Genomic DNA, 27,170 nt, shown 5'->3' with positions numbered 1-27,170 from the left:
CAGACACCAAACCTTCTCCAAATTTGGCTGCACAGATCCCAAGTACTGGGAAGTCCATACACATACAGAAAAATGGATGAAGTAAAAATGGACTGTTCGGATTGCTAACTGAAGCATGACTCTCAAACAAGCAAAAGAAGGAAAAGAAACCAGCCCTCAAGCCCCAAAATAAGACAATTTTGTGAAAATCATGAATAGGTACACTCGGTGTGCATGTGATGGCCTTTCCTGCACCCTTTGAAATATTATTCCCCATATATTTGTTCATAAAGCAGTTCATCTTGTGATTTTGGTGTAGTGTATGTAAACAGTATTCCATATTATGAACTCAGAGTCCTTAAGAAAATGTAAATCTGTAAACTATAATAAAGATAGTTTCTGACTAAAGCCAGAACAAATTAGTTATACTTGAAAACTTTTTGTTTTCCTGCCTTGAATACCCTGCAGCAGCCAGCTCATGACCCAAACTGGGACTCTTTCAATCAAGTTTCAAAGAAGAATCTACAGCCTAGCAACTTTAATTCAGGGATAAGGCCCTGAGGCCAATGACCAATTTGTTATATAAAGTAGTATCTACCAACAAACAATGTCTTTTTAATGGACCATTCAGTAAAAGCATATAACAATAACCATAGGGGAAGGGGAGTTAGAAGAGCCTAGAATAAAAAGAAAAAACATAAGCAAACCATACTATCTTTCATGACTTACAAAAAAATAACTCCTGAGATCTAATTCATATAACTCCCAAGATAAACAGGATCAAAATGGAATCGATTTGAAAAAGCATGTTGTCAAATGTTGACAAGACTGTATATGCAACCTGAAAGACATGATTTTGGCAAGCACAGCACATCACTACTTCTTATCCAATCTTACATTACCATCCTTTCCTCAAATAATTCCCAGTGATCTATTTATCAAGAAAAACACCCAAAACACAAAACTTTAAGTTTTACTAGCACCACACACTGCAGTGCAACTATAACCCACCTTGGGAAAGCAGAATACCATACTATTCCCTTTAGTTGATAAATATCCTTGTGTCCCACAAAACATCAGTGTATGTATCATCCTATATCGCCTCTACCAATCAGCTCTTCTTTTATGCCCACCTGAACAGCTCCCAGAGGGAAACAGGTTTGTTATTCAATGAACTGAGAGAGATGTTAAAAGGTCCTTTGATTCTAGGAAATCTAATGTAGCTCAATAGAGCCCTTGAGGGTCAGGAAGGAAAGGATTTAATAGTTTTCAGAGGAATGACATATTGGCCTGATGATTCTGTGAAATATTCTCAGAGCAAAAAAACTGCCATCACACTTCAAGAAATGTAAATGTTTAAACTGTGAACTTAGTCTTCAGTTGTCTTCAAACCTGTTACCATATGTCTTTCCTTTTTGAGTGTACTTAACATTAAAATAACATGCTTGCACTTCTGAAATAACCCATCTGTTGTTCCCTACTTCTGCTACTTTAAAAGCTTGTCAGATGCTCTCCATTACAGTTCAAATTTTCAGCATAAAATTAGCAATTTACTATTTATTTTGCCTAATTACACTAATTTCAGGCACTATATTCATATTTAAGTGCCCCAACACTTGAAATAATGAGGGAACCCCAGTGAAGATTAAGAAAACAATATCTCTAGTATTTAATTAAGAAACCTAACCCTGTCTCCCTTGACTGAGAATCTAATTTTGACTAACCATGAATTAGAAACAGAGAGAAGTGTTGTTTCAAGATTTCACATCATTCAAAAGACCACTAAGGTATAAATTCCTTGTAACAAGCAGATAAAAACAGAGAAGAGTCATACAAAGGAGTTTGTAAATAATGCTCCTCAGGTAATCACATATATACTATATATATTGCACAAGGTTTACAAGTCGAATATGAACCGATGCAACACAACCACCATTACCTTGCATATCCTTGAACACCCTCAGACTGTAATGCACACCTCTAGGAATGCCTATACATTCAGAGGAGGAAATCAGTGGAATAATAAAGATAAAACAAGGAAATCCCAAGCAACCAAGACCTCAATCACCCCTCCCAGTTAAGTACTTTAGTAATTTAGGATATACCATGGCTCCTTCCTGCCTACTCTCCTCGCATTCAGGGTAGCACGTCCCTGCTTCTGTTTCAGGAAGAGAAATGGATCATCTCACCCAGCTTCCCACATATTTTAACAGCTAGGACTCGGAGCGGCACCATTGTCAAGCTGGAGAAGAACTGAACTTCACATTTCTACTACTGGGACAAGTTGTCTAATGAAAGGGGGCTAAATGTATAACTTGAAGTGAATTCAAACGCAGTAGCACCTGACTAGGACTAAGTATTCAGGATTTTTGGTGCTGGCACCTTACTCCCACCCATCTCAGCAAAGTACAGTATTTGTACTTTGTACAGCAGTCTTTTATTTAGAGATTTTTTTGTCTCTGGATCAAAGCATGCTCAGATTTCCAGAGGCTTCAGAGGTAGCATTTAAAAGGAGATTGATAGTATTACTCTGAAAAATACAGCTAACTTGTTTGTAAGTAGAGTGGCTACAACCTAGCAACTTAAGCTGACAAAAAGTTTGAACCAATAGTGCTGCAGATATTTAGCAAATACCTTGAATTTTTATTATCTCTGAAAAACATTACTACATATCTGTTTCACTTCTAGTGGTTTCTTAGATTTTCACCAGTATTTTTCCCAATACCTCTTAAGGTCTCAGAGTAGATTGTGTATTTACGTTCCCAAATTAATGAATAAAGGAAGAACAATCAACACTATTCAAAGAAAAAGCTATACCTTGCTGCTAACAGCCCAATGTGTCTGCTAATTCCTTCCACTCCTTTAGATAATGATGAGACATAATTCTTTGGCTCTGAGGAGTTTCTTTCTACTTATTGACCTTGAGGCATCTATGGCAAAACCATTATCTGACTGGCCAACTATCAGCTTTATAACGCAGGAAGGTTAAGGCTAAATTAAGATACAAAGGTATGTTTGCTGTACGCCTCAACTATTGAACACGAATTCTAGGAATGCATCAGGCTTTCAGATATAAAAAACGGACAGACAACATATTTACTAAGTGATTACAAAAAAGTGCTGGAAAGTATCCACTTCCCAGCATGACTCACTGCATATCCTATAACTTCCTTTCAACCTCAGGAATTTTACGAAGATGCTGTATTACAAATTTCTGAAAATGCAGATACTTTTTAAAGAAAAGCAAAATAAAAGAAAAGCTGTGAAGAGGGCAGGACAGCAATGTGCAGTGCAGTAATGCAATTACAGCATACAGCGATATGCAGATAGAAATAACAATGGAAGAAATAAGAAATAACATAAATCACAAGTTCTATGTTTTATTTTAATACTTCCAAATACAGAGGTTTATTATGCTGCAAAGCCACTAAAGTATCGATTTGCATAAGGGTGAGGTAATGGAGATGTCCTAGTTATAGGGGCCGGGGATCAGTTTATCACTATGTGAGTATAACTAAAATTGTGTATTCTACACCCTCTATGTCATTTCTGATGGTCTGTGTTAATAAATGGATCATATGCAGCAGCTGAGCAGGCCACACCTAACACCTCAGGCTACAAGCTGGGTGTTAAAGAAACCCTTCGAGGCAGGGGAGTGTTTCTTGTCTTCACACCAATGACTCAGCTGTGATAACTCCTCTCTGGGGAGGCATGAGCACGTTCACACTCAGCCTGGGGGGTCATCTCTGCAAATGGGCCATACTGGACTGGTGTAATACGCAGCTACAACGACCTAGACCATCAAAGATTCCAAAACCATCCCATGACTCACAGAGCTAAATCACCCATTGTGAAACTCTCTGTCCTGTAGGGAGGTACTGGGCATTCCCACCTGAACCTAAGCATATGTTGGGACTGCTGGTACCACTCATAAGATCCTGAGGAGAACCAGAACTTAAACAGGACTGCGACTGCCACTCTCGGCAAGACTGTGATCATTACTTCGACAGAACTGCAACCATCATCCGGACCAACAGGTTTCCTTTCCTTTTACTTTGCACCCAGGGAGCCATGTGGTGCTCAGCACTGGGTTTGATGAACACCATTCTGTTCTTGTCCGAGGGTGCAGGGTTACACGTTTGTCTTTGGGGGTTAAAACCAGTTTTTTCTCTGTACTGTATCACTGTATTTATTGTAATCCTTTTAATAAATAGTAACTCTGACTTGTAATCTCTCTTGAGGTGGGTTCGTTTCTCCCATCGGTTTACTTTTAAACCAGCACAGGAGTCTAACAGGAAATACAGAGAATACCAAGAAAACTCTTGTAGTATTTACTTATTAGGATTGCAGACATAACTGAAAGATAAAGCATAAAGATAAGTGTTTACAAAAGCCAATAAAGCACCACAGTTGAATAATCAAATGTTTCAGCGTATTTAAAACCTAGCAAGCTGTAGGGGAACACAAGAGGATCTCTTCCCAATCTGCTAGGAAATACCATTATAGTGTTTATAGAATTTGCAAAATAAGAAAATGGACTCAGTGATACACTAAGCACTTGTGTATATGCACATACACAGAGCACCAGATACAGTGTTCAAGAATAGACTGTAAAACTGAGGTTCTGCTGATAAATCCTTGCAAAAATTACCCAGTTACACGAAGCAATCAATCTAAATTTATATTATTGACCAGATATGTCTGTCTAGCTGTCAGTATCAATTGCAGAGAGTATCCAAGAAATCTCAATCATATTTTTTACTTCTCTGGGAACTTGACGGCACTAGAAACCAGACTCTGAAAGACTTTCTAGAGATATATATAGCTGTGTTGCACCTTGGATTCTTCAGCAATTGCTGCCACATTTGATGGTGATTCCTAATGCCAAGATATTCCTCTCAAATTCCCTGATCTGCACCAGTAGACTGTAACAGAGTACACTGTACGGACAGAGTGTTTGCATTATACAACAGGACTAATGATTTAGAATCACTATTATGACTCATATGATTAATAATACATACATGCATTAATGCAAAGATCAGTACTATCATCAACAACTTGGGCAACTTGTTTAACCAGAGCTGCAGTATAAACAAGTCTGTAAAGGCCATGAACCACATTTGAAAAACCCATAAATACCTTCTGAATGCTCAAGAGCAATTTTAAACGTTTTACCGAATGAACCTTTGTTTTTGCATTACAACAGAGATTAATGTAATAGGGAGCTCTCTTACAACAATTGAGAATTCTGAAACTACAGTTTCAGACATACTTCTAGACAATTATTACTCTGAGAAATAAAGCAGCTTTGTCTGTTATTTACACTGTCACTAAGCCGCAGAAAATGAAACAAGGACTGAAGATGACACTCATAGTTCTTTGAGCATATCTCTTTAACAATAACAGGGTACAGAATTAGGTTGCTGATACTTCAACTGCATCTCAAACCATGACTTGCTGACATGTCGTTTGGTCCTGAGGAAAGCACAGACAGGTTTGAGAGAGGAACTGCCAGACAGTTCTGAAATCATGAAGCATGTGTAGAAGCCCCTGATAAGAACCGAGACAAGTCATAGGTGTGTGGATAAACTAGGAAGTGAGAAACAGCAAAAGGTCACAAAAGCATTTACACAGAACTGGCTGCAAGCCACAGAAGTTCTGAGGAGAGGTGATATCAACAGAAGTCCTGCTCAGATTTATGAGGAAAAAGGTAACAGTACCTTACACAGACAATCAAAAGGAGATCTGAAATGTCAAGAACAGGAAGGAAAACCACCGCAATCTCTATTTTCAAACTAATAATTCCTTAAAAAATCCTATTTTTTTTGTATGTTGACATAATAACAATTTATGACACAGGTCAGTAATTTATAAGTTAATAATGAGATACTTCAAAAAAACTGTCTAAATAAGTATGTAGGATATTTGTAATACTATGGATTACAACCTTACTGACAGTTGATAAAGACTGGAAAGTTGGAAGACTGGAAGTTAATGGAAGCTGTCCCTGAGATATTTCACTGTAAAGCATTTAATGAGACTTTCACTAAGAAAATAAATTTAAAAAACCCCAAAAAACTAAAAAGGTACAGAACCCAAGTGTATTTTAAGATGTTCTCAACATGAAAAATAAACAGAAAGAATAATTTCTTTCTTAAACAAGAGAACATTTACCAAACATGCTTCTTCCCTGTTCACTTGTTTAGTTATCCATCAGCCAGCTTCAGATGAGTGGTTATTATCCAGGCAAAACAGGAGATTCTCTGTTATGATGTATTTTACAGAACAGATTCCATACAATATGCATAGAGTTATCTGTAGGATGGAATAAATCTATGCAAGCTAATAGTAAAATCCTGTTTATCCTTCTTCGAATATTGCATAAAAACAGAAGACGCAAACATACTATAAAGCATGCAACAGGGAGAAATTATCTATACAGAGTGTAGAAAAAAAACTAAAATAAGATCGACTATACAGGTCTATCCTCCCTTCCAAACCAAATCCTTAATCACTATTTAACAAGTGTTTAATAAAGAGAGTTGCATTAAATGGGTAGGAGGGAAGACTACTGTAAACAAAAAATAGCCTAAACTTCAAATCCATCCCCTCTTGAAATGAATGAGATGAGAATCTAGAAAAAATAACTATGAGAGAAAGCGCAGAAAGCAAACATGACATTCACTCACATAAAATTTTCTGGATATTCACTCAAGGCCATATCAATGATATTCAAAGCATCATGATAATGTTTCTGGGCTGATAGTAAGAGTGCAAGGAGATGAAGAGAGTTGGCATCATCTCCTTGTAGTTGCAGAGCCTGACGAACATAACCCAAAGCTTCTGGTATCTGATTTGAAAAAAAAAAAAGAAAGCGCCACTATTAGAAGTATTGCCTATGACTTGATTGCACATCCATAAAATTTTCAAAATACACATAACATGTAGAATTCTATATACTCCTGTAAGACACTACTGAGAAGTTTAAAATGGACCTGATGCTCTACAGTTAACAGTAAAAATTAAGTAAGATATATAAAACAGTTCCCTTCAACCCCTTAAAATATTCACTTACTATTCTCTTTGAAGTATTGGTTGTACTTCTAAATGATTTTGAAAATACTTTAATTGTAATGTATTAACTAAAATGTATAGTTAGACAGGAACAGTAACTTTTCTTTACGTAGAATTTCATTACCTCCTCAGCAGCATGTGCTTTTTTTCAAAATAAGCACATTAGGTGCTAAAAATGGAACATTTAGTTAAGTAGCATGCAAATTTTGGAATTCAGAAGTACAGAGTCATAGCCTGCTACTGAAAACTGTTTTGTGCTAATTAAGTGACAGTCCATTCCACATTAATGTGACACAGACCAAGGTTTGCGCTCCTGTGTCAATAGCAATGACAAGTAGTCACCTAGATTGTGTTCAAAAATAAACAACTGTGCTCAAAATTAAAATAAAAGACAACACAGGAAAAGGTTTATCATGATAGATACAAAGCAGTTCCACAATATACAAATCCATGTGATATATGGTAGAATGCCTCAAACATAACGGCTGCACAAATTGGACTAAACTCTGATCTCTTTTATAGAGTTAAAATATTTTCCAGTTTTCTTAAACACTTTTTTTGTAATTTTGTTCACAATAATCTAATCTCCTAAAGGTACTCAAAAAGGGCACAGATCTTAGCAGATACTCAAGATTTAAGCACTATCAACATCATTAAAGACTAGATTCAGGAGTCCCACTCTACAGGATCTGAGCAGAGATTACACATAATAGGTAGAAACATGGTAAAAACTGACTTTTTTTTTTCTCTCCATCTAGCAACATAAATGCTGAAGTAAGTGGATTTACTTATGTCTTATTTCTGATCCTAGAGCTGGAAATACAGGTAGAACTCCGGAGAAATCTATAGATAAGACTGAAGGTGTTTGGAGAGAGTATTTCAGGGTTTTTCTCTCATATATGCATATAGGCACAAGGAAAAACAGGTTTTTATTGAAGAAATTTTCACCTGTATCCATCAACGGATAGAAATTCTAATCCTCATATGACAGCATGATGCTGCACTTTTAAAACAAAACTAACCTGTCTGGATATGGCAAGCTGGAGTGCCAAGTAAAATGCTGCCAGATGATCCGTTGGAGACAAACTGTGAGCCCTTACAAATAAAGAAACAAAACAAACAAAAGTGAGTTTTACCCCTGTTCAGACAGGTTAGACATACCTACAAATGCATATATATTCATTTATTCATATTCAGATCTCTTAACTACCCGTATGCTCATATTTTGATAAAAGCGGTGTTCATTCAGCAACTTTTCACATACTTCTTAATCATCCATGATTTAAAGGAAGCACTTTGGGACATTAAAAGTAATTTTTAATAGAAATTAATTGTGCAATTTCAGTATAAATCTGTAAAATGAGCAATACAAAATGATTCTTCAAATATATTGTACTCCAAAGCAAACACTAGATGTAATTACTTAAGAATAATATATAGTTATAATAAAAATTAATTAAATGACGTTTTCTAACAGAAAAAGGAACAAAAAATCCAAATACAAATCCCCCAAAACAACATGCCTTCAAAGAGAAGAATTATATCATCTGCACAAGTACCCAAGCAATCACACTGAATGTGGTCGGATGGTTCTGAAACACAGAACTCAAAAAGGAAGAGTAGTAGCACAGTAGGACAGAGTTTTGTTAATTCCCAGACTCATAAAGTTCAAATATATTTTCAGTCCAGCACAGTAAGCCTCCTAGGAAGCCAGTTAATTCTTGGCTTTAAGTTGCTTTAAGACTAAGTAGTAGAACATCTTGTTATCACAGAATCATTAAAGTTGGAAAACACCTCTCAGATCATCAAGTCCAACCATCAACCAGCACAATCATTGTGTTCACCACTAAACCGTATCTTCAAGTGCCACATCCATATGTATTTTGAACACTTCCAGGGATGATAACTCCAACACTTCCCTGGTCATCCTGTTCCAATGCCTGACAACTCTTTCTGTGAAGAAATTTTCCCTAATATCCAATCTAAATCTCCCCTGGTGCAACTTGAGGCCATTTTCTCTCATTCTGTCACTTGTTAATTGGGAGAAAAAACCGACCTCCACCAGTCTACAATCTCCTTCCAGGTCGTTGTAGAGAGCAATAAGGTCCCCCATGAGCCTCCTCTTCTCCATGCTAAACAACCCCAGCTCCCTCAGCCACTTCTCACCTGAATGTCCTTCTTGTCCTGAGGGACCCAAACATGAACACAGAATTCAAGGTGTGGCCTCCTCAGCACCAAATACGGAGGGACAATCACTGCCTGGTCCTGCTGGCCACACTATTCCTGATACCGGCCAGGATGCCATTGGCCTTCTTGGACACCTGGGCACACTGCTGGCTCACGTTCAGTCAGCTGTTGAGCAGCACCCCCGAGTCCTTTTCCACTGAGTAGTTTTCCAGCCACTCTTCCCCAGCCTATAGCACTGCAGGGGGTTGTTGTGACCCAGGTGTAGGACCCAGCACTTGGCCTTGTTGAATCCCATACTATCGGGATCAGCCCATCAATCCAGCCTGTCCAAATCCCGCTCCAGAGTCTTCCTACCCTCCAGCAGATCAATACTCCCACCCAACTTGGTGTCATCTGTGAAAGACTGAGGGTGCACTTGATCTTCTCATCTGGATCATTGATAAAGATATTAAACAGGGTTGGCCTCAATACTGAGGGGGAAGACCACTTGTGACCAGCTTCAGCTGGATTTACTTGTTGTGTTGCAATGTAAAAGAAATCCAGGCCGGACAGCTTCTTTATCACAGCATTACAGTAAAAGGCTGCATAAGATCTGATTCATCATGAACCTATGTTTGAAGTTCAGATGAAGAAGTTTATGGTGATGATCTTTTTACAAGTAGACCTTCCATTGACAAAAGCATTGAGATGCTCAACTGCAGAAGTGGTTTTATGATTATGCACTCTCAAAATATTTCTAACTACTGCTGTTGCAAGTAATCTCAGTTATTGAAACACAAAATAACTTTTTCCCATCTTTTTAAAAATTTTGTTTGTTTTCTTGTTTTTAATGTTTTGGTCAAATGCACACTCTGAGTCTTATTTATTTTATTATCCTACAGAAGTTGTTCTTGTAATACACTCTACTATTTTCTCCTGTAATACAATCTTTCTGCTTTTTAGCAGGGCAATGTTTGAGTATAAGAACAAAAAAAATTATGGCTGTACCCCAAAATGATGTGTAGTAAGTAATGGGCAGCTAGCCTGGAACTATTTTTTTATTTATATTTGTTTCAATCTTCCAGAATGCTCATTTAGAAACAGGATGTGTAATAATCATTTTTGGAATATCTAATGCGTCACACCCATTGGGATGAAGTAACAAAATTGACCTTCAAATCATTACAATCACAAAGAGATCCTTCTGCTTCTGACCTGTGCATTTCTGTCTTCCCGAATCCAAAGAGCTGAACAGCTTCTTCAGTTTAGCAACTACACCCAGCACGCTTTAAAGTAGTTTTAAGTTATTAAGGGACAGTTTTATATTTGGTAATTTCACCTCTAAATTGGAGATTAGAGGCACAGGTAAAGCCTGTCCAGGACTAGCCCTTTTTAAAATTTAAGTTCACAAATTAAGCAATACTGAGAGAGAACAAGAGACTTTAACTTAGAGGGTACTTGTTCAGTCACCCAAGCTCCAGACAGTGAAAGAATAAAGCTGTTGCTACCTATCTACCATTTGGTGAGTTCTGTGAAACTTCAATTCACACCAACCATAGGAAAAGCACTGAAAGTCTTCCAAATTTAAAAAGAAGTCAGTCAAACACCCACTCAGTACTGTGTGAAGACAGTAACAAGCACCTTCTTGACTGACCACTATCACAAACTGGTAAGCCTTGAAATTTGGCTCAGACAAGGGTCCGTATTTCTTCAGGGTAAATATGTCTTCAGGAATTGGTCCTCAAGGTAAGTGATTAAAAAAAACAAAAAACCCCCACAAAAAAACCCACAAAAACAAACAAACAAAAACCAAACCAAACCAACCAACCAACCAACCAAACAAAAACCAACACAAAACAAAAAAAACAAATGGCACATCAAAATATTCAGTCCAGTATAGGCTGCTCGCTTTATGTAGGAGATGAATGGAGAATTTGAACTTCCATCTCCTAAAAGACATTTATTTTTCAGATACGGGAAGAGAAAGTGGGCATGACTCTCATATGTTGAACATAACATAGTCTCTGTGGTAGCAAATTTTCAGTACCATCCTATACTTATGTTATCAAAGCAAGGAACCAGAAATATTATCAATTATATTGGAGTGTATTTCCAGTACAGCTGATCTATCAGATATAAGTCTCTCTACGAACACAAGTGGGGAAATATGTTAATATGGAGAACAAATTCCTTTAAAATATACTTTTTCCCATTTTCTTAGAAGGTAGCTATGGGGTTTTTGAGATGCCAAAAGTCTGTTATTTTGGAGGACCAAACGATTCTACTCAAGATTCTGTACGGAGTCCAAGCCATTCACTAGAAATTTCAAAACATATACCCTGCACATGGGTAAAACCTCTGAAAGATAATTTAATCAGAAGTCTATGTACAAGTTCATTATGAGAAAGGACAGCTGAAAGGATGACTACATGACTGAAAGGATGACTAAGCATAACTTAACATCAATATCCTGGAACATGCAGTTAAAAATACAAAACATTGTTTCTAGGATATTAAATCAACTGAAAGCAGATGCCACTAATCCTCATGTTCTAAGATCTTCTGTGTATAAATTTATATTCTGATAGTTTTGAAACAATGATGATTAAGTCAGTAGTGGTGAGAGGGATGGGAGAAGAACTGAGGTACAAACCAGGAGGTAGAAAGTTCAGTTACAACATGGAGAAAGAATGCTGAAGTACTAAAAAAACTAATTAGAGTCACTAAGGAACAAGAAGAGCATAGACATGTTAAAATATATTTACATACAGAAGAATAGCTAAGACAAGACAGAAGAAAGAAGGACCAATATATACCAACCTTGCTTTAAAGTTACCTGTAAAATACTTTTTCAATCCTATTCCTTCAGATACAAAATCACCACTAAAAAACCAGGACTTCATTTCACATTAATGCACAAATCTGTTTCCCTCCGTTTAGGCTTATCTCACCAAAGGAGGGTTTTCAAGGGTATATAAACATAAAAGAGACATATTTAGATGCTGTAGCACTTTTGTCAGCTTTTCCATCAAGATTTGTTTCTTCTATAATTAGGGTAGAGAGTTCTCATTCACCTGTTCATCCTCATTTCGTTTGCAGAGTCAAATCCTTGAAATGAACTACTGTCATCCCCAAGGGCACTACTTCCATGTAAGATACTTGGAAGACAGGGCATTTGCGCTGTCACTGCCTACACTGTTACATGTCCAGATAGAATTTTTAATGTATCCCTAGTTTACTACCTTACTACCTGCAATTTGGCCCTCACCCACAGCAGCAGGGCCTCAATTATTGCTCTGCCACTATGGAGGTAAGTGCAAAAGCCTGCTATACAACCTGATCAGCGGCTGGCTCTTAGAAACATTATAACATTGAACCATGACTTGAAACCTTACATCACATGATTTTTCCTTCTAGATCAGAACAGAATATTTGAGCAAATATTTTACACTAGAGAGCAACACAAGTGTCTTTAAAATTAAAGAAAAGGAAATCAATTTAGGTAATTCTGACAGAAGACGATGGAAATAAATGCTAAAGAAATACATTCTGTACTGAGGAAGGGAGACTCCCAGAGGTGAAGTTGTCATTACATGATCTTCTACAAGTCTCTCTTTTTAACACCCAACAAAAGTTTTTCACTACATACAGCAGAACAAAATGAAAAGATCAACACCCACTCACCTCTGAAATGCAAGAAGAGCCTTTCTCTGCAAGACCTCTTGCATCCCTCGCAAAGATGCTAAAAAGGATATATTGAATCAGTGATATGAATGATGAAGATAATTCATTCCACACACTAATTGAAGAAGCTTTAACACATTGACTGAAAAATTGGTTGCACATAGAAGCTTCAATTTTATGTCTAGCATTCTGCTAGGTAACTAGCAGAATGTTTTTAGAGAACATGGGAATTTCCAGTTGTGAATGTTTATTCTTATCTTACCATCAGTGGCCTGCAGACTGTAAGTCAATCCTAGTGCCAAGTAGCCTTTTGCTTTGAACTCCGATGTTTTGTCCCCAAGATCAACAACTGCCTTGGCAAATCTTTCAGCTTCTTCCAACTGAAAACATTATAAAACATCCATGTAAGTCTAAAACTAGCTAAATATTACATTAGAATGTGAAGAATGCACAAAATGTATTTTATGCACACTGAGTCTGTTAAAATCTCAGCCATGATTGCTTTCAAGGACCATTTCACTTCTCATTAGACTTAGTTGTCCTACTAAATAGTGAGTAAAGAAAACAGATTTTAAGCTGAAACACTCATTCTTATGGTAGAGAGAAACTCTGTCACAGTGTTTTTACCTTTTTTCTTTTTTTTCTTTTTTTTTAAATTAAAAAAAAAGTATTTCTGGTCCATATATGCCATCTACCATTTCTGCATTTTTTATAAATAAGAGTTCTTGGCCCATAAACAATTTCTTTAGGAAAATCCATCACAAGAACTATGTCTCCTGTAAAAAACAGCATATCCATGCAGAACTCTGTTTTGAATACTTTATTGCTGAATGCATGCAAACTCATAAACAGAGAAATGTAAAAAAATTAAGGTTTAATAGCACATCCATCCTAGCACACTATTTAACAATCTAGAAAGAAAAAAATAACATCTGAATCCATTCCAGTAAATGTAAATGCTAAGTACAGTAAACTACTCCATATGGACTCAATCCATAGGGAACAATTTACAGAACTAGGATCCACTTTAATTAAGACTGTATTTTTGTCAGCCTCAACAAGTCATGCTTCTGCTACTACTCTATTTTCTCAGTTTCTGATTGTGACCTTTCCCTCCTTTTTTCCTCCTTTTTTAAATATTTTAAATATATTCTTCTAAAAATTACACATATATCTTGAAAACCACATGATGATGTTCAATCACCTTAATGTTTTTGTTCAGAGACACTAATTTCAAAGTCATCTAAAATACAACTCAAGTAACATTTTTTTTAAAGACACTGTCTCTACTATGAATTCATGAACATCAGCTGCCTGCAAACATGGTACCAACAGAAGAGTTTCTTGATTATGAGATTTGTCTCATTATCTTCCAAAAAGTTATTTTCCTTTTGCACAGAGGAAAGAGAAGTCTAAGTTGCATTTATAACCTGTCTTCAAAGAACACTTCAATTTTTATACATTTTAAGCTAGGTCATAGATCAGTATCAAAATATGCTACCTTGATAAACATAACCATCGCTGTCAAATATTTCAAATTAGCCATTCAAACAGGGATGTACATGTGCATATACATATAAGTGCTATACTTTTAGAGATGCCCAAGTGTATGCAGAGAGAGATGTATGTGAGAAAGTATTTGCTATGTCCCTAAACCAAGATTTTAATACAGCTCTTGATGAAAAGACAGAGTGGCAAAGCTTACCCAGTGGAGAGATCCCATACAGAGTTTTGCAGCAAGGAGTGGAATAGTTGCATCATCTGGTTTCAAACGTATACATTCCTTCAAGACTTTAACAGCTCGAGCAGACTGTTAAAAACATTTTCCATTGAAATTACTGAAAGCATAAATAGGAATCTTCTATCTGTGAAACACAATTTACTTTATTTTTCCTATGTGAAGGAGACATTACTACCCATTTTGTTGAGAATCTGTCACAACTCCTCATGCCAGTGCAACACAAGACTTTAGGCATTGCTTTTGTTATTTAACCCCTATGAACTATCATTAAGCATCCCCAGAGAAACATTTGCCGAGAATGTAATTCCAATGGTACAAATTCAGGAAACAGTTGAGATGCACTTAAAACTTTGCTAGGCTTGTAACCTCACAGCCTTTGAGCCAGGCAAACAAAAGAGAAGGAACAAGACAGAGCCCTGACGACAAGCAGGGTTTTGGTGTTCTTTGGGAGTTACGACAGCAATTAGGAATAGCTCTAAGATAGACTGGCACTGTTCCTCCTTTTTTTTTTTTTAATTTATTTGCCTCTATCTAATCACAATTTAGAAGATAACTCAAAGTATATAGAGAATAGGAGGAAGAACCAAGCCTCTTCAGAACCGATGTCCTGCTAAAATATTTTCTAAGGAAAATACATTCCTTTCCCCTATACTGAAAATAAGCAAATTATCCCCATTGAGAATGATCTTTTAGAAAATTAGTTGTTTACATTACATAATTAATGTGATTTATTTTCTTTAACATGACAGGGAAAAGCAAAAATAACTGAAAATAGAGGATTGCATCTGATAACATAAGTTCCTAGGTTATATAAAATTTTAAAAATATCCATCAGTTGCCCAGAATACAGTCTCAAAGACAGCAACATTAAAAGACAGATAGAAATTTTCAAAGGACAAAAAAAAAGCAAGAGCATCAAGAGTTAGCATTAATTTGTACCGTGGTATAAAATTCGTTCATCAAAACCATATTTAAACAGGTTTCAATGTATAATAGGATCTCATATAATTCACTGCTTCCATTCAATCAGCTGATCTTAAGATTGTTGGCAAGACAGTTGTTATCACCACTTTTCAGTCTTCCTTAGTTAGAAACTATTGAAATAACAACATTCTTTGTACAGCACTAGGTATAAATTCAGGAGCACAGTGTACTTAGGTGATTTAAGGATTAAAATTATTTTCAAAAACACTACAGATGAAAATGATGGAAGTGTCAAATGTTGTTATCAAACATCATCAATACAAGAATTACATAAAAAAATTTAAACTTACTTTTCCTGCTGCCATCAAGGACAATGCAAATTGATACCAGAGATGGAACTCCTCAAATGCAAACTTCATGGCTCTTTCTAAACACTAATTATGGGGGGGAAAATTGTTATTTAAGGGTACATTCTTCAATTATTAATAAGATATAGTATAAAGATTTTCTTATAGACTCGTATCTAATGTACATGTAATTAAAAATTTAAATCATCCAAATACATGAAAACAGCTGCCAGATTCTATATGAAAAAAAAAACTTAACAGAAAACTGTTTTCCTGGTTATTATGTTTGTTTAAATACTCCTGCTGGTATTGTATTATGTAGTCTGAAACAAGGAATGATAAATATTAGCTTACTAAAGATACCATCTGTAAAAGGCAGGAGATAAGTCTTAAGTGAAAAGGAAAAAAAGTACACAGCCTCTTCCTAAACTTAACAAGCAGAGTACTTATAAGTAATATTTAAAAGGAGAGGTGGTGTATAAAGGTTCACCTTGCAGTATTATTTCTGTTTTTAAAAAGTTTAACTTCACACTCCATATTCTGCTGAGATTTTAAACTAAATAACTGAATGCCAAAAGGAAATTCATTATTACTATACTGAGACTAAATACATTAAATTAGCATTATATGCTAATTTTGGATGGTTTATATCTGCTGTTGTCAATAAGAATTATTTCATTTTGCTATGTCCATTTTTACTAATCAGGGCAGTTCCAGAGAGTAGAAAGGTAAAACACTTTTCTGGATTAAACTCAGAAAAATAAAAATTTTGTTTTCTTGGCCTTGCCTAATTAAAAACTAATTACCAATTCTAACTAGAAGACAATGAGGTTGAAGAAATTGATAGTTTAGGGGTTAGATTATTCTAAAAGGCTTGATTTTCATGTACTAACGATCTAGCTACCATTCTTTTTGCTCGACTTCAAGGTCTATTTACCTGGCTTTGTTCAGTAAGAAATGTGACAAGTTACAGGATTTTTCTTTTCTTTGTAAGATGACAGAAATGGCAGTTATGTGGGGGGGGGGGGGTAAGGGATACATGTAGATGTTTGTGACCTACACAACAACATGAACACCTCATAAACTGGATTCTTCTGAACAAAGTAACAACAAGTAATTTCAAAGAGCTAAAGGCTCTATCAAGAAATCCACATCAAGCAATAGTACCTAAGGAGATTGTAAGATAATGTTCAGGATAATAGCAACTGACTTAACTAATTGAAAATATATTCAGCACAATCCCTCTTCTGAGGAAAACACAACTGTTGATATTGCCTTGTAAATAACCACAAATCACTCCATGAACAGATAACATTGAACACATTACAGAATTTTGTTGCTTAGCACTATGGTATCCTGAAAAGAATATGCTTGAAGTTAGAGAGTTGAAAGACGAAAGGACAAAAATCTAGGAAAATTTCTGGTCTGGAAAGCATCTCTTCTGATAGGATATTTATAAGCTCAATATGCTGTATCCTTCAAAGCTTAAAAACCAACTTGATGACAAACAGAGAACTTTGGTTTAGGAAAGAATTACGACCATATAAAGCTCTTTCATCTAGTTGAAGCCACCCTAAGATACTGAAAGCCCACTGTATGCAAACTCAACAAAAAAATGAGACTTTTTCAATTAAGAACATAACTCAGCATTAGAACAGTTTAACAAGGATAGGACAGATTTTTTTATCATTTAATGTTTTTATATAACAGCTGTCTACTTCCATAAGTAATCAGCTATAGCTAAACCAGAAGATGACAATAAGATATTGGAACTGGTGGGTGAATTCCATTTCTACAGTTAGAATAACTTCCTGATTTCTAATTCGAAGCTACAACAGCTCCTTTAGAGCAACCATAATCAGCTCACAGAGAATGAAGCAATAAAAAGTTAAATGCCTATTACATAACCAAACAGAATGTTCTACATTTCTGAATTTGTGTTTATTGCAATACTTTAGATTATAAAGGTTACAGACTATGGGCTGCAGGATTTGAAGGTAGATATCCTCTACTCACTAAAATGTAAGAGTTTCTTGAAGTCTATGTTTTCTGCTGTGCTTTGGATGACAAGAAAACAACAAATGAGATATTCTAACCATTTCCCGGTAAGACCCTGCTGCAGCTGTATATCTAGAATATCTGTATGCTAAAATAAGTATTGTCTATTACACCAGATCTTCATAAGATGATTTTTTTCATGTTCAGAAAAGATACTTAATGGACATATAACAAATATGTTTTAATTATACTGAACTGAAAGTATTTTTCCAACATAATGGAATTATTTTTTCTTTTTTAAAGAGAACATGTTAAAAGAACATACATACAATTTTGATTGAATATAACTACAAAGATGCTAGACAAAGATTTAAAAAAAAGAACAAGAAAACACCTTAAAACAAGCCTTAGCTAGACTTCTGGTGTCAAAGTCTAAGCCATGGCTAAAAACCCTCAACTAAGCAGTTTGGCAAATATGGAGTCTTATTTTCCATGTACTTGTGGATCTGCTTTTGTCTGTAACCAAGATCACCACTAGCACAAGCAACTCCTAAAAGGCACTGAAATCAAAGTCCACTATTTAGAACATTCAACTGTGCTCAAAACACAGAAGGAAAAGGAACAGGCAGTACTCATCTGTTAGCTACAGGGGCTAAACCAATCACACAACCAGTGAGGGAAGCAAGCTCTGTGCTTTTCTCCATGTGAGGGGACTATGAGACTTTCTTCCCACCCTTCAGGATATTGTCCTGGACTTCAAGACACATGGCTAAGAACAGAGATACCACTGGCTCTCCTGATGAAGCCAAAAACCTCTCTCTTAAGAAAGGTACAAAGAACTGTCAGCAAGAAGCGGCATCTATTGTAACACAAATACTACCCAAAATGTTCCCAAAGGAGACAGTGGAGGAATCCCAGGAACCTGTGATGTTCCCATGAATACAATGGTTGTTTTACATTCTAAAATTAAACACAAAAAATCCATAGCAAAAAATCCCTACATAAAGCCATCTTGACACCAGACAAAATAAAAGAATCAGAATTGGAACCCAGGGCTGCACTACCCTTGCCCAGTTGCTAAGCTACTATATAAAATGGAATGGCTGCTAGTTGCTTGAAGAAAAAAGAAATCAGAGTTATCAAGTTTGGGTTTTATTACAATATTTTTTGATGTCTATCCTTTCAGAAGTTCTAGACTGAAATATATATGAAGTGTCAACTCTTGCAGCTTTGGTGCTACCACCTAAAATCACCGGAAGGTGATAGTGTCTGTTGCGGCAAGTAAATGGAAATATTCCTAATTAGATTATGTTGTAGGGTTGCAGTCCTGTATGAGATTTAGTACTCCTTTGTCCTGTGAAACAAACTTCCATTGTACTAATTAAAACTGACTTGTATGGTGACTTGCAGCTATGAAGTGCTTTCAAGAATAAGAACACTCAAATTGAGAGCTTAACATCACAGGAGACACAGGTTAATGGGTGACTATCAACATAGATCAGAAAAGAACTGGAGCACTTTCTTTTCACTTTTACCTCAATAGAAGTTCTCTATTATGGTAGAGAGAAACCATGTCCCAGCAAATTAATCCCTGGATATGCCTTCCTAGCACATATGCTGAAGTATTCTTTCTGTATACCAATAATTAACTGTGGTCAGCAACAGTACCCTGCTGCTGGGTGAGCACTGTTTGAGCAGCAGAAAGATCTGTTCTGCCCAAAAAGCTGTAGTTGTTTCTCAGGTATAAAACTGTTAACAGTACTTGACCATTCCCCGAAGAAGTAAGCTGCCACAATCTAACAAAACACATGCAAGTTACATAATTAAACATAAGACATCCGAGAGTGAGAACACATTTCCCACATGCCTGAAAAAGAATACATTTCCTTTTGATTAACTTCAAAACCATTTTATAAACTATGAGGACTATGGATCACCCCAAATATTAAGAGTTGTAAAAGAAAGTTTTTTTCTGAAATAAAACATCACAAATCTTTTTTCTAGGTAATTATATCTATCATTTTTATAGCCACAACAGCTTTTATTTTTTGCTGTTCATTCTTGCTGTCTCCATTTAATGTGTACCCTTTTAAGTAGATCCATGCATCCCCACCTAAAAATCATGCGAATTTCCGCAGCATTAAACATTTACCACATCTTCCACACAACTTCTGTGCTTGACCACCTCAAGTCACTTGTGTAAATTTAGACAGTAAGCATTCTGTGGTTGAAACTACCTCCAGTATTAACAGAGTAGTTAAATTACAGTGTCCGTAGTTGTTTATCCCTTCATTACTACCACAATTAACATGATTAACAGAAAACAGCAATGACAACACAGTTGAATATTACTGACAAACCTCTGAGAGCATTTCATACTGGCCTCGTCTTCCCAAGGCTATAGTAAGTAAATCGTAGACGACAGACGCACTTTGCAAACTGATGATACGATCATTTTTGTGTTCAGGTATTCTGCTTAGTACAGCATCACGGTTAGCCTTAAACATACCACAAATAAAGAAACAAAGTCAGCCACTCTAATTCAAGTTATATTTTCACTCAAGTAACTACCACTCTATTCAAACTGACAGCCACCAGTTGATATAAGTGATACAGAGAGACAGTATCTGCTACTAATTTATAGATAAAAAGAATCACCAATTTTATACATTAGTGGAAAGACTGATGTTTTTACCTGAATCTATTTTTATTAACTTCATTCTAATTACATAAATTAAGTAATGTATTTAAATTATTGAAGAGTTGTCAAAAACACAATAAGGTGGGGGTTTTAATATAATGTATATTCATCTTCTAAAATTTATTTTTATTTTTGTATGCTAGTAAAACATATTAGAAGAATCTTCAAATCCTGTACTCCAGCTTTTGTAAAATAAGGCAATAAATTTCTTTTCTCTTCACAACATTATGACACTGGCCTCTCACTTGTGGAAGATAACCTGTCCAGGATAACCCACAATCACCTTCAGGGCTTACTACTGAGAAGTGAAAACTGACCCTGGTTCTGAAAACAGGTTTGGAATCAGGCCATGTTTGCAGTAAGGCTTTGTACTTTCAATCCTGTTTTGTGAAAGGTACATTGTAAATCTGATTCCTTAATTAAACTGTGCCTTTTGTGAAGGAAGACAGCTGAGATAGAAATGGATTAAACGAATTTACCATGTTCACAGAGAAATCTTGTTAAAGAGCAAAGACTAAAATTCAGGTCTCCCAATAGCTAGTACCTATACTGAAATATCCAGTATTTCTCCCACTACACCATCAAGCCTCTGAAAATACCTTATCTTGTTATTTCACCTTTTTCTAGTTTTCTTGGTGTTTAATATTCCCATTGGTACAAATGTTAGTATATCTGGTAATTTGAAGTCAGAAGTTAAAGATCCTTCTCTCTCCTCATCGCACCTTTTCTTTATTTTTAATTACACAGGGCATGGCCCCCTTAATACATTTACTTAAATACATTATGCATCTTATTTCCCCCTTTTCCAAATGCAAGGAATGACACACAATAAGGGATAATAAATTTTTTTCTGCTTTAACAGGATAACATTTTAAGCTCTGAACATCCTCAATATATCATTAAAATCAGAATAATTAAATACTGAAAAAATTTTAAAAGAGATACATGGAGCCTAAAATGCACAGACATTTCAGGAATTATCAACTGAATAATCAATCCACAGTTTTGTTTGAAAACACACCCCCCTGCAGACACACCCCAAATCAGAAATTTTGCTTTCTTTTGATCAAGAGGTCTTTTGCTTTTCCTTTCTATGCTGCATAATGTTTAATGAGCTTCAAGAACTTCTTTTTAACTCCACATTTAATCACTATTTGACTCAATTCCTTGCAAGTACAGAACAAGCTATGAACTAGTACTTCTTGTGAAAAAATGGCTGCCAATCCCAAAGCAGTATTATAGGAGAGGATGTCTTGTAATTATTAAAGATATCTTATATATTTGAACAATCATTTTCTTCATAATTATAATAGAGAATGTACATACAAACTTCAGTCATCAGTATTTCAGAACTGCCACAGTCTCAGACACAATCAAGGGACAATTAGTTAAACTGCAATGAGTCACTTTGCCAGTTACCACACACACTTTAAGCCTGTAACACATCTGAGCAGTACAACTTAGTTCAACGACAGCAGAAGAAAGGATATGCTCAGCCATTTTACCACTGGTTAAGAATTACACATCGTAGTGATCAGTGACACAAAGTCTAGTTGGAGCCCAGTAACTAGTGATGTATTCCAGAGACTGATGCTGGGCCTGGTCCTGTTCCTGATCTGGATGTAGCCTCAAGCACGTTTGCAGATAATACAGAACTAGGACGAAGAACTGATACACCAAAGGGCTGTGCTGCCATCCAGAGGAACCTCAACAGGCTGGAGGAACCTGAGAGGAACCTCATCAAAGGCTTCAACAAAGACTTGGAAGTGCTAAGTCCTGCACCTGGGAAGGAAAAACCCCAGGCACCAGTATATGCTGGGGGCTCCCCAGCTCAAAAGCAGCATGACAGGAAAGCATCTGGGGGTCCTTGGTGGACACCAAGTTGAGTTGGAGCCAGCAATGCGCCCCAGCTGGAAAGAAGGCTATTGATAGCCCAGGCTGCACTAAGGAGTATTGTCAGCAGGTCAAGGGAGAGCCTCCCCTCTGTTTAGCACTGGTGAGGCCACACCTCCAGCTCTGGACTGCCCAGTACAAGAGACATGGAGCTACTGGAGACAGTCCAACAAATGCCCACTAGTATGAATAAGTGACTGGAGGAAAGGCTTTCCTTCTATGAGGAAAGGCTGAAAGAGCTGTGACTCTTCAGCCTGGAGAAGACAATGCTCAGAAGGGGAACCTTATCTGTAGAAATATCTGAAGGAAGGATACAAGGAAGAGGGAGCCAGGCTCTTTCCAGTGGTGCCCAGTGACAGGACCAGAGGCAGTGAAACACTGGAGGTTCCCTTTGAACATCAGGAACCAGTTTTTTTACTGTGAGGGTGAATGAGCACTGGCACAGGCTGCCCAGGGAGGTTGTAGAGTCTCTCTCCTTGGAGATATTCAAAAGATGTCTGGACAGAGATGCAGGCTGCTCCAGGTGGGCTGGCTTGAGCAAGGGGTTCAAATAAAATAATTTCCAGAAGTCCCTTCCAACCTTAATCATTCTGTGATTCTGTTACCACAACTCAGCTGACATGCAATACACACATGCACTGTAACATGAACGTATCAGTCCTTCAGATCACAGAATGGTTTGGGTTGGAAGGGACCTAAAAGATCATCCTGTCATGGGCAAGGACACTTTCCACCAGACCAGGTTGCTCAGAGCCCCATCCAACCTGGCCTTGAATGGGGCTTTTTCTTCACTAATTCACAGACAATGAAAGGAAGGGATCATATTAGTTTAATAACACAAGAGCATCTCAAAACACCAGCGATTACTCAATCTTCTGTAAGTGTTCTTATTTCTTTCCCAAGTAGTGGTTTCAAAATCATAAATCACATACTACTTCACAACTACTACACCTAGAAAGTTAGCATGCATGGAAGCTGAAGTAACAGGTCTCAACTCTCAGAAAGGTAAGTTTGTAATGATGAATATTTTTATGCTCAATCTTCCCCTTTCCCCCCTCCAAAACTAATTTGAACAAATGACTTAGCCAAAGTAAGTCAGTCGTGTCAAAGATTTTATACTCCCCTGAAACAAACTCTTTTACCTGAGATAACCTGCAATAATCAAAAAAAATAAATTTGAAAGCTTGCTAAGGGTTATGCTCTACAGTGACAGCACTTGACATAATCAGGCAGATCTGATTCAAAAAGGAAAAGTTGTAAGTAATCTGAAATGAAACTTAACAAGGCAGTACTTTTAATTTAGTTTTTGGTTTCTTAATGATGATATGTAAGGAACTACACATTCGAACATAGTAATAAGCAGTCAGATCTTGCAGAACCAGGACTGCTTTGACTTCACACCATGACCATAATTCACATCAGAATTCTGTACATCTCCACAAGCTGCTCAGGCACATTACAGAGGCACCTCTCAGTGCTAAGTATATACTGTAATAAAATCAACGTATGATATGTGGAAATGTTTGCTCAGTCTATTTTTCTGTACTCTGAGAATCAAAATCTAGACAGAATTTCTAGATTCTGTCATGAATATTGCAAGGCACATCACTAGGAATAAGAAAAGTAGTTAGCACTACAATGTAAATGTGTGCCACTTCAAAATAGTTCAACTAGGACAATGTTCACTAAAATGCTCTGATCCTATTTAACTGTAGCAAATCAGAAATTATGCCAAAGCACGTAGGCATTTGAATCACCTATAGAACTTAAAAGACTACATCTCATTGATGTGCAGTGAGACAGACTGCATGATGCCTGAGACTGTAGAGGTTTCACACCTCCGGTTAAAAAACCGCAAAAGCTTCAGCTTCAGCCTTCATTTAATTTTATCAGAGAACAAAACTGACATGGTATGAAAATGCCAGTATGTGGCAGTTGATTGATGACTAGCAAAATCATACTAGAAGAAAGTATGGAAGACTGATTAAGGTCACAAGCAGGCCATTGAAAGGAATCACTTATGAGGACTTAAAAAAAAATCCAATAGCAAAGACTGAATGTCGTTATCATTAAAAATCGTTTACAAATTTAAGTGACTGAAGTTTTATGCACAATAGAAAGTATTTTTGACAACGTTTATTATGCTCATCTAGTAGTCTTTGATTTGCTTTTAACAACAAAAATAACTTAGATTTTGATTCTGTCTGAATAGTAACCAGCTGGTGTAACAGTAGTGCCAAATGAAAGACCTGGCTTATTCACTTGCCCATGCTTAGAAGGAGGCTAAGTACAGCCACTCCAAAGGAGAAAAACTCCATAACACTTGCAGACCTCATCTTGCTGGCTCAGAGGAACAGAAGCCTGAGTTTCAGAAGTAACTGCCTGCTTTCCTAACAGAAAATGAAAGACAAGGCAAAGAAAGGCATGGTAAAAAAAAAAAAAAAAAAAAAAAAAAAAAGAGTTTTATTTTCATTTAAAAAAATCCCAAGGAAAACACACACAGTCCCTCTATTTTACCTACCATAGATTCACTAATAAGCAGCAACAGTAAGGCTTCCTCTGTATTTTCTTGAGGACAGAAGATGCTGTTCAAAACAAGAATTTAATTATTTAATCAGAACACATTACTTTCAGGAGTAGTTCATACACATATATTAAAAGCAATGTAAAAACTGGAAAACTTCCAGAAAAGCAAAGAGAAAATAGTTTGCATAGAAAAAACAATTGGTTAAAATGCATTTCTTTGCAACGTTCTAATTTTGCATTTCAGAACAGTTAGCCAAACACAGTAAAAGAATAAAACTACCAGAGCTGTCAGAGTTGAACATATTCAAATATCTCAAAATTGAACATAATTTGACAACTGTAAAAAATAAACCCATCCTTTAATTAGCCTCTGGTACCTAATTTATCTGATCTGAATCTACATCACTGATTCAGAGGTTAGCAAGAGAAAACTCTCATAAAAGAACAGGATAACTTTTATATTTCAGACAATATGTGGAAAAATATTTCTATTGGTCTTTCATCAGGTATGCTTGAGATTTTTCTTCCTGATGCATTCGACAGCTATGAATATTTTTCAATAGAGCCATGACAATCTTCGCCCACTTGGCATAACCATTGTTACTTCCAAGAAGTTCAATTATTTGTTTTTAATGAAGTACGCTTCCTTATGACATAATACTGAAGGTTTGCATAGGACTAGTTTGCAAACTTCACTGCTTTCTCTCAACACTGGATGCTTTCTGAATGCTCTTCTAAGGTGGTGGACAAACAACAGGAATCTGCACTGGATACCTGTCTGGTAGGAATTCATCCACCCTTTCTCACATATATAGAAAAAAACCCACACAAATCAGTGACTGTGTTTCATCTCTTCAGATTTCTTCCTCTAAAGTATTTCTGAATTAGCACAAGTACTATTTCCTGTTAATCCAGACCATTAATTCCACAATTAACTGTTTAAATGTAGAAAATAATTTGTTGTTGTGAATAAGCAATTCCTATAGTCCCAAGGGTGTTTAAACTACAATACATTATGGAAGGGAAACAAAACTTGTCCAACATTAAACATCTTTTGATTTCTTCATTTTTTTTAAGCACTAGAAATATAAGCAGTAATTAAATGTCTGAAAGGAAATGGAAACTAAAAGACATCTGAACTCCAGACAGTTTGAAAGCAACATTGTGAATGTATTGTGGTAATATACAACATCTAAGACCCCAGGGCAGTTGTTTTGTTGTTGTATTTTTATTTTTTAATCAATGCAATTGCTTGTCAGATTTTGACGAATATTCTAAATCTTAGAAGACGTTTTTATTTTTACATAACAAAGACATTTCAAAACACAGTTACTCATGAATAAGAACCACCTAGGATAAATGAAATGAGGAGTGATGAGGTGGCATCAGAGCTCCTCATTTAACTATCCAGTCTTCTCTGCAGAATTTAATAACCTGGAAGAAGATTTTACCTGACTGACTGATAATGGTTCCCAGAAAGCAGAATAATGATTGGAAAGAGCTGCTGGAGAAATTACTTTATCAGAAAAAAAGGGAAGTTGCCCCCAAGAGAAGTTCCTAAAAAGTGACTTATCAAAATAAAAGCAAACATTATTTTCACCTACAATTTTAAAACATATTTTTGAAAATAAGTTGTTGTTTGTCTCAAACAGTGAACATCCTCTCCATGAAGAAATTACTGAGAAATTTCTTTGACCTATCTAAGTTTAGTTGACTGAACTTGGGCACTTTTTGTGTCTCCTGACAGATGCAGGCATATGAGTAAAGTAATTTCAATGTAACGGGGTAGAACAAAAGAGGAATCACAAGCATGAAATGCCTATCAACCAAAGGCAAAGCATGAAATTTATCCTCAGTTGAAGAACTGGTTAAACAAAACTGAAGAGGCAGCTAACACAGAGATCTACAAAACCATAAATGCTATTAGTCAAATCACATTCACCATCCTCAAAAGAACACAAGGCAGTTATTTAATATATCAGGCAACATATTTAGAAAAAAAAGTGCATCGTGGACTCAGAGCTGATGGTCAGAAGAATACCTAGGAAGAAGCTTCCTAGATATCTATCTTGCTATTCACTGTCTTTAGTACTTACTTTCAATCACTACTGGAGATGAGATAGTTGGCTAGCCG

The 27,170-nt window shown here is 36.3% G+C and overlaps 1 protein-coding gene across 2 annotated transcripts in view; it reads right to left on the bottom strand.

Annotated features, from left to right (window-relative positions):
• TTC7B (tetratricopeptide repeat domain 7B) overlaps positions 1 to 27,170 on the bottom strand; it is a 114,244-nt gene that overhangs the window by 57,305 nt on the left and 29,769 nt on the right. For both annotated transcript variants that reach the window (XM_027637994.1, XM_027637995.1), the window contains exons 7-14: positions 25,032 to 25,095; positions 20,277 to 20,414; positions 15,922 to 16,005; positions 14,612 to 14,716; positions 13,169 to 13,286; positions 12,907 to 12,964; positions 8,079 to 8,151; positions 6,672 to 6,832 (exon numbers count right to left, since the gene is read on the bottom strand). In XM_027637994.1, coding sequence (XP_027493795.1) covers positions 6,672 to 6,832; positions 8,079 to 8,151; positions 12,907 to 12,964; positions 13,169 to 13,286; positions 14,612 to 14,716; positions 15,922 to 16,005; positions 20,277 to 20,414; positions 25,032 to 25,095 — 801 coding nt within the window. The remainder of the gene's footprint in view (positions 1 to 6,671; positions 6,833 to 8,078; positions 8,152 to 12,906; positions 12,965 to 13,168; positions 13,287 to 14,611; positions 14,717 to 15,921; positions 16,006 to 20,276; positions 20,415 to 25,031; positions 25,096 to 27,170) is intronic.

This window comes from Corapipo altera, unplaced genomic scaffold (assembly GCF_003945725.1).
Source record: "Corapipo altera isolate COAL_440 unplaced genomic scaffold, ASM394572v1 23, whole genome shotgun sequence".
In the NCBI taxonomy this organism is placed as follows: domain Eukaryota; kingdom Metazoa; phylum Chordata; class Aves; order Passeriformes; family Pipridae; genus Corapipo; species Corapipo altera.
The sequence above is the reverse complement of the archived record's forward strand: the minus strand, read 5'-3'. Positions and strand labels throughout refer to the sequence as shown.